At 43.7% G+C, this 14,650-nt stretch overlaps 1 protein-coding gene across 2 annotated transcripts in view; it reads right to left on the reverse strand.

Annotated features, from left to right (window-relative positions):
• Positions 1 to 14,650, reverse strand: part of PDZRN3 (PDZ domain containing ring finger 3) — a 240,123-nt gene that overhangs the window by 10,775 nt on the left and 214,698 nt on the right. For both annotated transcript variants that reach the window (XM_049640889.1, XM_049640890.1), the window contains 2 exons: positions 10,728 to 10,975; positions 7,601 to 7,688 (listed from right to left, as the gene is read on the reverse strand). In XM_049640889.1, the coding sequence (XP_049496846.1) occupies positions 7,601 to 7,688; positions 10,728 to 10,975 (336 nt within the window). The remainder of the gene's footprint in view (positions 1 to 7,600; positions 7,689 to 10,727; positions 10,976 to 14,650) is intronic.

A 14,650-nucleotide genomic window follows, 5' to 3' on the forward strand; every position in this document is an offset into this window, starting at 1 on the left:
TCTCATTGGCCAAATTGTCTGTCGGTTCAGGTACTATGGACTCAAGTGGCAAGCTGTATATGGGGTGAGCTATATGGTCTCACATGGTACAACCACATATTGGTAACACACTGAAAATTAAACCAACTGGTCGACCTGGTCATCATCGTTTTTCATTGCAGACAGTCTGAGAAGCACAGCTCTGTGAGGACTCCATTTTGAGAACCCAGGAAAGTGAAAAGTCTAGAAATCATGTTTTAGAAAAGAAAAGCATAATGTACTATGGTTATTCAAATGAAGAAGGAAGACTCATAAGGAATGTGACAGCTGAAGGTCTGCTATGTAAAAAATGATTACCTTTATTTGGCCTAGTTCCCAACATGTAGTCAGCTATCTTAAGGGCTAAGTAAATGATTTCGATAAAAACCTAACGTGAAAATCATTTCTACTATGTTTTTTCAGTTAGTGTTTTGACTGACAGATAAGTTGGAAAACGATGGAACTATAAATGTGGACATTAGTTGATGTTGCCATTGGTAGGGGGACTGTTTCCCTTCTGAATCTGCCAGTTCCTTTCAACAAATCTTTGATAACCAGGGAGAAAACTTTCTTGCAACAAAATGTCAGACTGGTGGTACAAAATGTCAGACTTGAGGAATACATCCTCAAGTGTTAGTTGCTTTAAAACAATATTCCTGAATCCCTGATAAGTGAATCAAAGATACTACATTATACTCTCCTTGAACACATTTTATATTCTGTCATTAACCCCACATGTGATTAGCCGGTTAATAATAGTTTTCCAATAAATACTGTTGGAAATTACACACAATACATGATGGTCAAACATTCCCACTTTTTTGCAAGGGAGACAAGAGGTTCTCATTACCCCATCTACTCCTAGGTAGTGATGCACTGAGAATGCAGTGCTCCCTTCCTACAGCAGAAAGATTTAGCCGACATTGCATTTAGCCTTTAAATCCTATTGCAAATCCTCCCAGGGCAGACTGTGAGGGTGACAGTCACATTTTCACTTTGGCCAGATTTGACTTAAATATCACAAAAGCCAAATTCCATCCTTGACATGGATACGAAGCTGGTTCTAGCATGACACCCACACCATGTGACAGGGCAGAGCACAGAAGCCAGCTCTAATCTGAAACACTTGCCTTGAGAATGTTAAAGCTTTGTCTTCCAGCCCCAATTCCACTTGGCTATGAAGCAAACTTTAGGACTTGCTTTCTAAAAGAGATTCAAGAATGGGAGGGTAATTCTAGTTTAAGGCTAGTCCTTTGGGAACAGCTTTCTGTCTTAGAAATCATCTGGTTTTAAAAAGGATGAGTGGTACCGGATGAATAATGTTGATATTACATTTCAAGCAATAATAAAGGAAGGGGTATTCTGGAGTTTACTCCAGGTATGTACTTGACATTGATATTACCTAGGATGGCTTGGGCTATAATGTTTCCTTGTGTTAGCTGGATCTTCTGAGGAGCTCTAAACAAAAGCCAGGAAAATTTCATTAAGAAGGCATATGGTGTAACTTAGCTATGGTCACTCAATTTCCAAGGAGTGATTCAACATCCTAAAAAAGAGCCTGGTTGCTAATAGCTAAGCAAAGAGCAAACCATAAAAGGTTTTCAGAAGCTCTAGAAAAACAACATAGTAAGTAAGAACTGCTACCACTACCATCTTGACTCTCTCTAAATCTGAGTTTTATCTTGGGTGCTCCTAAAGAAGATTATATTAAGGCAACAGTAGCTGTGTAATAACGTGTGCAGTAAAAAAGGATCTAGCCAAATACACTGTGCACAGTAGGTGCTCAAAATTCAATAAAAGAGCTTGAGATTGCAAGGCAGAAAAAAATCCAAATGAAAACCAATCCTGGCTCTGCCACTCACAAGCTAGACTGTCCTGGGAAAGTCACTTCACTTCTCTGAAACTTCTCAGCTATTCTACAATTTCATAACCAGATATGGTGTTTGGGGGCTTAGCAGACAGTTCTCCAAGCTCAATGGGGGGTTTGTAAATTCTCAACATCGCATTCTGACTCCAAGCTAAAGGCAGAGCCTTACGCAACTGAGCACATCACTGAAAGCTTAGAGGTTATCAATACATATCTGTCTGTGATGATGGAGATAAGATTTCAAAGAAGACCATTAATCAAACTGGTATGAATAATGTATTAGCATTATCTGGATTACAGCTCCCCCACCACCGGTGTCCTGTTGCTTACTGGTCTAGATGGACTGTTGGATAAAAATGAACTGCTAAGCCTGACATTTCAGATGAAATTGAAACGATAGCCCAATTAAGAGAATTAATGGGGCCATTCCACCTGGGTGATTCAAGCTTTCTGTTTCAACGTCAGCCACTTTAATCAGAGGGGATCCTAGAGACTAATTTCAATGGCTTATCCCACTCTGGGAAGACGAGTCACTGAAGCATAACTCTACCTTATCGGTTCAGAACTGCTGTGCATATTTCTTTAAATTATCTCAACCCTTTCTGTGTCTGCATAGGGCTAAATGCAACACAGAGGTGTCTCTAAACAGGCTGCACTTCCCTTCAAAAACCTTCATTTGAGATACGGTAACAAGGTATTTATTCCTTCACTCAACAAATGTTCACAAGTTACCTACTATGTGCCAAGCGCTATCCAGGCATGAGGAGTGTAGGTGCGGACGATTTGGACAAGAGCCCAGCTCTCATGGGACTTGTATTCTAGTGGAGGAGCCAGACAATAAGTAAGAGATGGCACTAATGGGGCAGGGATGCTGTGCTCGGGAAGCCTCCCTGGAGGTGACATTTGGACAAAAGGCGGTGCCAGACTGGGCCACGCTAAGATCTAGGCAGGGGCTATTTGGACCAAGAGAAGAGTGGGTGGAAGGTTTTGGTGTGTACATAGTAGTCTGAAGAATGGTAAAGTGCTGATTATACTAATAGGGTGAGGAGGCCAACTCAGGGAAGGCAGGGCTGACTGTGGAAGGTTCCCCGGAGAAACCCTTAAAGGCTAAAGAAAAAAGTATAGATTCGCTGAGGCATCCTGTATCTTCTTCAGGACAATTCCAAATCCCTAATGATCTACTTAGATTATTCAAATGAAACCAGGTTTGGAGGTCATTTTAGTCTCCCTGTTGAAACTAGCTTTCTTCTCTTTTCTCACCTCAAAATTACATCATCAGAACACAACATAGGTGAGGGGAGCCTCACAGCCGGGAGAGGTGGCTACTGATGAAGCAACTGGGAAATTAAAACAATAGATTAAGGAAAAAACCTTCTTCAGACATCTATTTTCCTTCTTAATTGCCTACAGGAAGATCTAGAACAGGTGTTCAGTACCTGAAAATTTATGGGTAATTATGTGGCTGCTCAACCCTTGGGTATACTTGGGTATAATCCTTTTAGCTTTACACAGTTTCACAATAACAGGGAATTGACACTTGCCTAAATACGATCATTTTGTGTGCTTTAAAAGACAGAACATCTGTTTTTCTCTACGCGTGTGCTTCAGTATTATCCCAATACACTCATGTAGTTTCCTCCTATATAATAATCCATGGAACTAGTTATCTTTCAAAAGGTGTGGAACGTTGATGTCATTCGATGCAGAGGCTGAGTGGTGTGTTAACAGTGGACCCCCAACCCAAAACACACTCTTTTTGTAATCTCACCCCAAAGTGGGGGAATACAAGGGGATGGAATGTAGCAGAGACAGACTAGACTGTTGGCTGTTCTAAGAAATCTCTGAAAAGCAGGAGATGACAGGTATGTGCCAGTCTCCCTAAAAACCGGGTCTGTTTTAGCAAACCCAATTCTTGGCACTGAGGTTGGTTTATTAACATTCTGGAACTGACCAGACTACCTTCCAAAGCCTCTGAAACAGGGCAGTACTGGAGGTACAGACATCGTTCTCTTCCTGAGAAAATGCAACAGTAAGCTCCAGGAAGACTCTGGAGTCTTTCCCACTGGACTTAGAATAGACCTTTCATCCAAAACCACCAGGTTCACTTTATGAGATGTGCTTAGTTAAGAGAAATCACCTGGTGACAACTAAGCTGGTAAGAACAAAAGTCCAAATGTGAGAGCAGCCTTCCTGCCGGGCATGGACTCATGACCATATATTGGTTTTCTCAGAAGATGCCAAGCTCGTCTGACAATCCTAATGGCTAATGAGCCACAAGGGGCTTCAACTCCTTAAGTGCAAGCAGGGTGGTGACTTCCTGATTTGGCATTTCTGGCACCAGTGTATTCAGTGTAACAGATGATCAGTGAAAGCAGGCAAGTAGAAATGAAAATCATCATGGATTTAGCAAAGTCTCAAGGCATCAAAGGTCCAACTTAAAACATTCAACTAATCTCTTAAATACTTGGGGTTGTTGGCCTCTGCTTTTTAATCATGAAAAGAAGAAAGTCTTAGCATAGTGCTGCATGTCTACAGGGGGCGGAGTCATTTCTAGTCCATAGGACTTCACTCTGCCCCGGGGAAGCGTAGATGGCATTGGAGTCTTGGAGGCACATCTTTACATGAGAGTGGATGAAATGGGCAACCAAAGCCCCACTGCTTTGACCCATGACAAGAGCACACGGAAGCTTGGACTTCTTCACCTCGACGTCAGGCCTCCTCCAGCTTTAATGTGCAACGAGGCACCCGGACATCTTGTTAAAATGCACATTCTGACTTGGTAGTTTTCAACGCCAAGATTCTGCATTTCTTGCCTTCTCCCAGGTGATTCTGTGCTGTTCCTATCACACATTTTGAATAACAAGGTTCTAGGGAACGGTTTTAGAGTGGCGTCTACCAAAAGCAAGATGTTTGAAGATAGTTCACACTGAGAAAGTTACTTCGTTTACTAAGGCAGACTCAGTCTGGCTAGTCTTAACAGATCTTTAACACAAGCCAATCTCTTAAGAAAGAGAAAAAGAAGGAGTAGGGCAAATCAGCCCCAGGCTCCCAGTCCTTGCCAGGCACCACCAATTAACACTAGGATGCGGTAACACTGCCTTATGTCCACTGTCTATATTGTATAGCACCTTCTATTTATGGCAGTGATGCTGATTTTCTGTTGAAGATAGTTATAGAGAATTTCCTTTAGAATAAATTTACCTTGGTTTAAGTGAGTTGGGTTAAAGCAAAATAGAAAGTAAACAATGATTCTGGTGGTATTCAGATGTAACAAACTGTAAGGCAGAATGGGCCAGATTGGACAGATACTGTAGGAACTCAATGACCTTCCAGAAACCATCTGCAGGCTTTTTTAGACATGAGCATGTTTCTAGGAAGAAACCATAGCTTCCATCAGGCTCTCGAAAGTGTTAGACACTAAAATAGAACTCAAGAACTCACTGCTATCAACTCAAGTTTAACTAAGTGCCCATGACTTACCAAGTCTACACTGTACAGCTGACTCTTGAACAACATGGGTTTCAACTGTGTGGGTCCACCTACATGTGGACTGTTTTCGGTAACTACAATAAGGTACTGGAAGAAATGTATTTTCTCTCCCTTATTTTCTTTTCTCTACTTACCCAATTACAAGAATACAGTATACAACACATGTAACATACAAAATACGTGTTATTCAACTGTTTATGTTACTGGGAAGGCTTCTGGTCAACGGTAAGCTAATAGTTAAGTTTTTGGAGATTGAAAATGTAGACGTGGATTTTAGACTGTGTAGGAAGTCGGCACTCTTAATCCCTGTGTTGTTCAAAGGTCAAATGGGCTCCATAAATCTAGCTCCTGAGATATTTAATAGCTTTCTAAAGACCTCTGTCACAATTACATTGATCATCAAAAAGCAGTGTTGTCCTATAAAGATTATTAAATAGCCCTTCTTCTTGTAAAGCACCGTTCCAGAGAATTCTAGACCCAGGAAATGTTAACAGGTACCTGGCCAAAGAGAAACTGTTAGAGGAAGAGAAGTAGGTGTGCATAATTCTGCCTATTCAATTTTCTCCCCCTCTCCAGGGCATTTACCATGCTTCTTAACGTATTCAAGACTGACAAGTCCTCTATGACAAAAATCTGTTCACTGTGGTTCGCTCTGACAGTTCTCAAACATAGGTGATGTGGAACCACCTTTGCGAACACTGTGTATTAACACCATAAGAGCTAGCGTCCTAGGGGAGGCACTGGCTGCTTCATGAACTGGCCCTGAAGTTGGGGCGATGAGCCAAGTATAAATAAAAGGCAGAATCCTTAATTTCCTTGAAAGGCACAAGGCTACATTTCATGTAGCAGTCAGTGGATGGCAAGTGCTGTGGTCTACAGTTGATGACAAGCAGGAACCCCGGCAGTTTATAGAGTCAGAATTTCTGCCATTCCAGTTTAGACCATATGCATTTAGCAGGACATTTAAATTTTCAAAAAGAAATGTCCCGGAGTCAGTCATGACTTTAGTGCCAAATACACTGATTTTCTGCATTGGGCTATACGGGAGCAACCAGCGAAGACATTATTTGCACACTTCTTCAGCTGCTGTTCTGGAACAAAAACCCTTGGTAACTGTAAGGAAACCTGGACAAACACAGCTGTTTTCCACTTGTCTGCTGCTCAGCAACTCATCAACCTCACAGGTGTTGGTTGGTAGCCCAGATTACACGATGGTTGGCCATACAGCTGAATAAAGCATTACGGGACTTTTCCTGGCTTACCTTCTGATGGTGACACAGGGTTTACCCTTGACATCACGAATCTTTCTCAAAGGTCCCAATTATCCTATTCCGTAAAGTCACTTTTCAAAAAATGCTCTTGTATTTTTTGAAAACACTATGAAATACAGGAATCAGTGTTTACACAAAAGCATAAATAAATATATCTTGAAAGTTGGCTTTTCTCTTATTTTCTATCACTCTTACTAAATCACAAATGAGAACAACAACTCTGTAAACTGATGTCCTCCAGGGGAGGTGGGAGGGGGGACAGGTGATAGTGGAGGGGTATTAAGAGCACACTTACCGTGACAGGCACTGCGGTGCGTACAGAACTGCTGAATCACTATATCGTACACCTGAAACTAACCTAACACCGCAAGGTAGTTATACTGGAATAAAAATAAATTGAAAAAACCTGAGAGGCCAGTGTGACTACACATCATCTAGAATCTTGAGTCCTATTTGGCCTCAAGTAACACTTAAGGAGAGTCATGGATTTTCTAATTTTTTCAAGCTCAGTGTTAGTAAACTTTGGGCAAGCGCTTTGGTGTTGGTGTGGGCTAGCTAATCGTTTATCCACCTATTCTTGCCTCTGAGTACAAAAGGTGATGACTTCAAGAGCAGAAAGGTAGGGAAGCTCACTGTAGTTGCAAGAATGTGTGGACTTGAGAGCCTGATGAAAAGGAGATTACACGAATTCAAAGATCTACAACAGGACTTACTACCCTATCATTTAAGTAATTTTTAAAAAATCCTCCATTTCTGCTTTGTGATCCAATTGTTATGCTCTGTTTTGAAGGGAGTTGGGAGAAAAGCTCAATTACACCTTTAAATGCATGAGTGAAAGTAGTTCTTGTACAAAAATCCACTCACAGTGGCTATTTTACTAACATCCATAAACTACACTTAAAGGGAACTTGTCAGTCTTGGGAAGGAGCCCTAAATCTAGACAGGCTGTGCTTACCTCCAACTCCAGCTCCTCCCTGTCCATGTCCTGATGGATGCTTCCAATGTAGTCATTGGGGTCATAGTACTCGTGGGCTGAGGGATGCCTGCAAACAGAAGAGAGACCTTTCAGGCCCCTTGCACTTGGAAGTAGCTGCTTTCATTCTCTCCCTCCCCCCGCCCTGTGACAAGGGTCCGTTGTGATGTGGCACACATTCTCCAGGGTGCTGTCTCAGCTTGCTTCTCCCTGCCTGTGTTTCCCAGCAGGGTCAGGATCTGCACTAACGTCTGTCCCCTTGGAAGAAGATGGAGATGACAGTGGGACAGCCTTAGGTGCTCCCAGGGACCATCCCCCAGTTGACTAGTCACGTGGGTCAACAGGACTCATTTCTGGTTTTGTTTTTTTTTTTATGTTTATTTATTTTGAGAGAGAGTGTGAGTGGGGAAGGGGCAGAAAGAGATGGACAGAGAGAATCCCAAGCAGGCTCTGTACTGTCAGCACAGAGCCCAGTGCAGGGCCTGAACTCACCAACTGTGAGATCATGACCTGAGCCCAAACCAGGAGTCGGACACTTAACCGACTGAGCCACCCAGGCACTCCAAGAGGACTCATTTCTAACTCGAGGTTGGAGACATACTCCTATTTCCTGTTTATTGCTTCACCGATGGATTTTATCTTTGGGGAGAAAAAGGCTGGGCTTCAGGCTACATTCAAAGACATGTGTTGGCCTCTGAGTCAGGTCCAAAGGGACTGTGACAAAAAGTGCTATGCTGTCATCTAGGACAGTGTTTTCACAACTTTTGTCATTGTTCCCCAACAAGGAATACATTTGGCATGAAAACCTTGTATGCACATACAGGTATATAATGAGCATACATACATGCACACATAAAATACATGAGTGATAAGCACACATGCATAGGCAGCCACTGCTCAGAGAACAGAAGCTTGAGTCTCTCTCTAGGACAACAGATGTGAAACACTATTTACAGAAACACTATACTATTTACACTATTTACAGAACCCACCAGCTCTCTGGAAATAACATTAACCGAACGTCTAGAAGCAAAGGCAGTGGGAATGATAAGAGGCTCGGCCGGCAACTCTGAAAGGTGCCAGATGTGGGCGGCAAGTTTCAGCCTGATTGTTGACTGTGGGCTCAAACCTTCTTGTTCTCAAAGGTCAGCACAGCAATCGATGGGCTCTGGTCTTCCCTCCCACGCACTTACTTTTGAAAAAACAGACCAGACATGAATGGTCATTCCAACGAGGGCTGGCTTTCAGTTTTCTGGACCTATCAGGGCCTATCAGGTAAACATACTGCCAGCACTTAAGGGGCTTTTAGTACTGAGGATGCTGTTGGAAGGCCTGGGCTTTCAAGCATCAAGTTAACACTCCCCTTTCAATCCCGATGCGTACTCTTGCTCTCCTCTGACCTTGCAGCCAGAACCTGGTCTGACCTCTGCACTCTACTGACATTTCTCAAGTTTCCCCTTGGGGGTAAGTCATGTCATGTTAACTAGACTTAAGAGGAAATTAAAGGTCTGGTTTCTAAAAGGCCCATCACTGTGACAGTTCACCATCTGAGAGTCAGGACTTGCCATAAAGGCCTCATCAATACTGGGAGGCAGTTTTGGTCTATAAAGTCAAATAACTGGCATGAATGATGGTACTCAGTGAATCAGGCAATTCTTTCACAGGACCAACTGGGACGCAACCGAGCAGCGGTGACTAAGAGCTGGGAGTTGAGGTGATGCGGGACCTGCCTTTCAATCCGGCTGCCTACGTAAGCTAAGGAGAACGGGTGAGCATGTGAGTTCCCCACTGCATGGGAGGGGCACTCGTGAGGCATAAATGAGCTAACAGTTCTTTGCACACTACCATGCGCCCTGAGCATGGATGTGATCGGTGGCCCCTCCTTTCCCCTTACACACTGTCCACTGCAGCGGAGATGACTTTGTCGGGCCTGGGCAATCGACCCTGGGTTCCTATAACGGCTAACGGATAGCACCACGGGATGAAAGGCAAGCCTCTGTCTGGCACCTGACAGAACCACAGGGAACGTGTGCTCACTCCTGCTTCTGAGTTACTAGCAGAAACCCAACAGGTATCACTCAGAAGTTTGCCACAGAAGAGGAAAATCGCCCTTTAAAATAAAGCACAAGTCAATGATCTGAACAAGGAGCAAGACAGGAAGAGCCGGGAGTGACTCTCACATCACCTAGAGAGGCTGAGGTGGGGAAGTGGACACATTGCCCTCAAATATGCAAAGTCACAAGGGAAAAGCTATGTTAAAGGGGCCGTCTTCTCAGCCAGTGGTCTGTCTTAAAAAATGTCTTGCTCTTCATTTTCTTCCCCTAAATATTTAATCTGTCACTGAATTAATGATGATTGCTGCTGCCACTTATTAGGGAGAAATTCCCACACATTATTTCCTTTAATCCAACACTGTACTCTAAATGCTATTACTATTTTTCCTCTATTAACACGGGGATAAAGTAAATTACTCCAGCTGCCCAGCTAGGGATGAGTCTGAGCATCGGGCTTGTCTGACTGAAGGCTCTGAGCTCCTCTGTATCTCTGGCAGGAAGGAAGGTAAGAGGAGAGTCATGTGGAGGGTGATTAATGTGGGGTGTTGGACCGCAGCTGTTACTTAATCGGTAAATTCGGTACTTATATGAGGCACATGTGGGCTTATTAACACAGATCCAGGTTTGAAACGAGACCCAAGAAAGCAGAACGCACAACCTTCAGGGCTCTTTACGCTCCCAACGTACTTTGTTGTCTATTTAAAAGAATCATCAGCATTCCCTCTAGTTTTAATGCCAAACCTTCACATTGCCATTTGTGGTGATTACATTTTATTCTGAAATAACTTTGACGACATTTGTAAGTCATTTTGTTTTGGGAATATAATTTGAGTAACTCTGCTCCAGGGTTATAATAAAGTAATTAATATGTCGGTGCGGTTTTGAGCAGGATTCAATTGACTGCCTCTATAAACGATAAAGTTAAGCATGGGCAACGTGGAGGAAAATTGTAAGAGACATCAGTTTTTTTTCACCACATGGAAGGGAAGAAACCAGCTTCACTGGGCTACTTTACCACACTTAACACGTTAGCGTTGTATGGTCACGTGACTTACTCCTCTGGCAGGAGATAGGGATCCAACACAGGTGGGGTGGGAGAGGACATCTTCGTGAGAGCCATGATGTGCTCGAAGGTGATGTCGGTCTGGGTTCCTGTGTCCACCAGCTGCGACTCGGATGGAGGCGTGAACATTTTGGTCCGTGGGGTTCTCCTCAACACCTGTACCACAATGGGCTCTTTGGCCGTCTTGAAAGCTTCCACAGCCTGGTCATGAGTTGCTCTGGATAAGTCTTTGCCGTTGACCTGTGGAAAAATATTTAGGGTGAGAGAGGCTTATAGTCAAGCAGAAGCAGGGAAGATTGTTCTCCTGGGTGAACGCATAAAAATAACAACTCGAGGGTGTCCGACAATTGCAGTTCTCTCTGGTTTAGGTTTCCTAAGGAATGCCTAGTGGGATGGGAATGAGTTTGAAAGACTCCAGATCTGGTATTAAATAATAAATCTCACAGTGGGGAAGTCTTGGCTTCCTACTGGGATGTCTTTAACACAGGTTCATCACCTGCTAATCTTGCCTGTGAGAGAAAAGAGCAGCCTCGGGGCTCCGAGCCTTTATCAGGCAATAATAGCTAACTGGAAATTAATTACATTGTTATGTTTTAATGGGGTGTATTATGTCAGGTGACATTAGCTTTCCTTTTATGGGAGTGATAGGAAGTTTTCTTTTTAAATGCTTTGCTTTTTTTTTTTTCCTTTCAAAAAAAGTCAATTAGAAATACTCAGGAAATGATAATCCAGGCCGTAGGTGGATATGGCCGCTATCAAGGAAGTACACAAATGGCTGGCATTCTGGCTGACGTTCGGGAAACGACAGCTAGTGTGACTGCGGTCCTGTTTCTCCCTGTGTACGGCCTTTGCTGCAGCCGCATCCCCAGTGCCTGTGTTTACTGAGTGTCTACCGTCTACGGCATGACTTCCATGAAGCCACCGCTCAACCCTTCTCTCAACATAGCCTGGGAAGTTGGCAGAGCAAAAATCACGTCCATCTCCCTCCTCCGACAGCCTCGAATAAACCACAAGAGATCACCTATGTAGTGGTGGGTCGCAACTCTGTACCACTGGAAAGAATCCTGGAGGCAGCATCCGATAAAAACTCAGTCAACACGGCTATCTTTAGCACGGCTTGCGCAAGAGGAAACAGAAGCCAGAACCTTATTTCTAGAAATGAAGCCATTCCCAGCAACCTGTTAGCCCAACTATTTAACTGACCCCACGTTCCAACAGTCTGATAATGTCAAGTGGCAGCACTGCATGCGAGTTATCAGGCTCCGGCGTATTTCAATATTTTTCCCCAAGCGGTTGGTTTGCTTTTTTAAAGTCAGATATAAGATGACTGTATAGGAACCAAATTCTGCAGCATATACGTCTGCAAACGTTCCTCAGCTTCTCACATCTCTGGAGAACATTGACAAGTTCATGTCACTTAACACAGGAAGTCCTGAATTTAAACCTCTTAGATTAATATTCCATTTTTTCAATAGGCATGTTTGTAGTATTTCTTTATAAATGTCAAAATGAACCCTGAGCCTTTTCTTGTCTGACATACACATCCTCCCCTTAGCCCCCGCCCCCCCATTATCTTGTACTTCAAAGCACACTGACAGTTAGGGTCCCTCCTCTGAGGCAGAGGGCACTTTGGTTTCTTTGTCCGAGCAGAACACGAGTATTGATTACGCAGCCATTTTTCTATTTTTGCTAAGCCCCTTCACTCGGGCCCTACAGGGACAAGAACTCTCAGGACCGAGTGTCTTGTAAACAACTGCTGGGTTAAAGAATAGATGTCGGACTCTTTCCTTGTAATGAAGCCCAAGTGCATTGTGCCAGTGGAGATTATTAATGATCTGGATTCAATCTACTCAAGTAATTTGCTTACATCACAAGGGAGTCACGGAACAAGAACCCTGGGCTACACAATGGTTCAAATGCACCCTTCGCCGAAGCACCATTCGCTCTCAATCAAGAGCCCTGCTTCCTCGACCCGCGAGGATGGGCAACACCGGGGTTTAACACCCCAACTGTCTTCACCCCTCCTCCTTTAAGAAGGGGGTAAAAGGACACAAAGGAATTCTTTCCAGCTTTCCAAACAGCTGACCGTCTTGACCCCCTCCTTGCTCAGAGCCCAGCGTGCTGAAGGCTTGGGCTGGGAAGGAAGGGTGGGGGGGTGGTTCAACAGCAAGGTGGAGATCTGTGAACTTCAAGCTGTGGCAGAAACTCTGAGCCGTACTTTCCACTAGTGCCTGACACCAAGAGTCAAGTAAAACAGGAATTTACAGTGTGATAGTCAATTTGTACCCAGGTTAAATTAACGCCAGAGGCACCACGGGCAGGAGATGTAGGTGTGGCCCAGGCCAGCTAGCCACGCTCGTCCTCTGCCCTCAGTAGTCAGTCTAAGGCTGGCTCGTACCACATGTAGTTTTTACCCCCAATGAACTCAAACGTGAAGACTTTTGAATGGGTCTCGCAAGATATATCCAATCTATGCTTTCTCTATTGACACGTAAATACCAGGCCTTTTGCCGAAAGGGAATGAACAAGAGATTTTCTTCCAAGAGTCTTTTAGTTGTGTCTGAAAAAGAATCCATCCTAGGAGTCTACTTTTTTTTTTTTAAGTTTTATTTATTTTGAGAGAGAGAGAGTGCAAGCAGGGGAGGGGCTGAAAAAGAGGGAGAATCTCAAGCAGGCTCTGCACTATCAGTGCAGACAGAGTCCATGTAAGGCTCGACCTCATGAAACTTCGAGATCATGACCTGAGCTTAAACCAAGAGTCAAACGCTTAACTGACTGAGCCACTCAGGTGCCCTTAGGAGTCTGGTTTTTAAATATACAATTAGGTCTTGCAAATACAACAGCAGACGATGTCAGCTACCTGGTCAACTAGCATCCCTCCTTGACCCATGTACTTCCTCTCTGCTGAGAGAGATTAGATTTTGTTTCCTTTCCACCAGATCAGAGAGCTTTCCCTCCTGGGGAGACTGAGGTGTGGGTCTGATTGACTTGGACCCATTGTGATCGTCTTGTTCCTTCAGTGATGGATTTAAGCACGGGCAGGCAACATACTTCTTCTGACTAGTAGGATAAGACTGGGAATCTTTTGAGGTTTTGTTTGTTCTTAAAATAGGACACGAAGTAGGAATGGCCCTTTTCTGCCTCTGGGCAGGTCATCTGCATGTGTTGCTTAAACTCAGGGGAGTATGTTGGGATCATGTTAAGAGCCAGTCTCTGAGGCCAGATTAACAACATACTGAGGGAATCAGAGCAGAAAAATGGGAGAACTGGGGTCTCTGATGATATCACTGAGCAAATGAACTAAGCAAGCTTAGAACCTCTTACCCCGAAATTTCTTATCATATTCAATACCACATTCCTTATCATTTAGACTACTTTAACCATTTTAACTTAAATCTTCACTGCTTGCAGCCCAGAACATCCCAGTAGGTGTAAATATCACACAAATGTATTGTAAAATTAGGCAGGAATGTATTCTGATGTGTTCCTAGACACATCCTTCTATCTGTATAAAAGAATTTGTGAAAATGCTTTTCTGATTGGGAGTGGATCTTAATCAGCTCATTTTTATAGAAAAGTGATGGCAAATATTAGATTTTATACATCAGTGCTACAAGACGGAGCAGATGTTTAAATGGTACCTACAAAAAGAAACACTAAGGACCCATGTGAATTAGTCTAAGCTAAGAGGATTCTCGGGGGCAGACAGCTGCCTTGCGTCTCCATGCACACAGTTACAAAAAGCAGGAAGGCTTTTCCAACCCCTTCCCGCCTCTGACATTGTTAAAAGGCGCTGGTCCGACAACATCCATAACATCTCTACAGCCTAGGTTGAAGGAAAGCAATGGCAAAGCCAAAGGGGGAGGCCTGGAATGTTAGGGTGACTGTAAAGTGACGTTCCGTCCCCCTCTGGGA

The sequence above is a fragment of the Panthera uncia genome, chromosome A2, assembly GCF_023721935.1.
Source record: "Panthera uncia isolate 11264 chromosome A2, Puncia_PCG_1.0, whole genome shotgun sequence".
Taxonomy (NCBI): domain Eukaryota; kingdom Metazoa; phylum Chordata; class Mammalia; order Carnivora; family Felidae; genus Panthera; species Panthera uncia.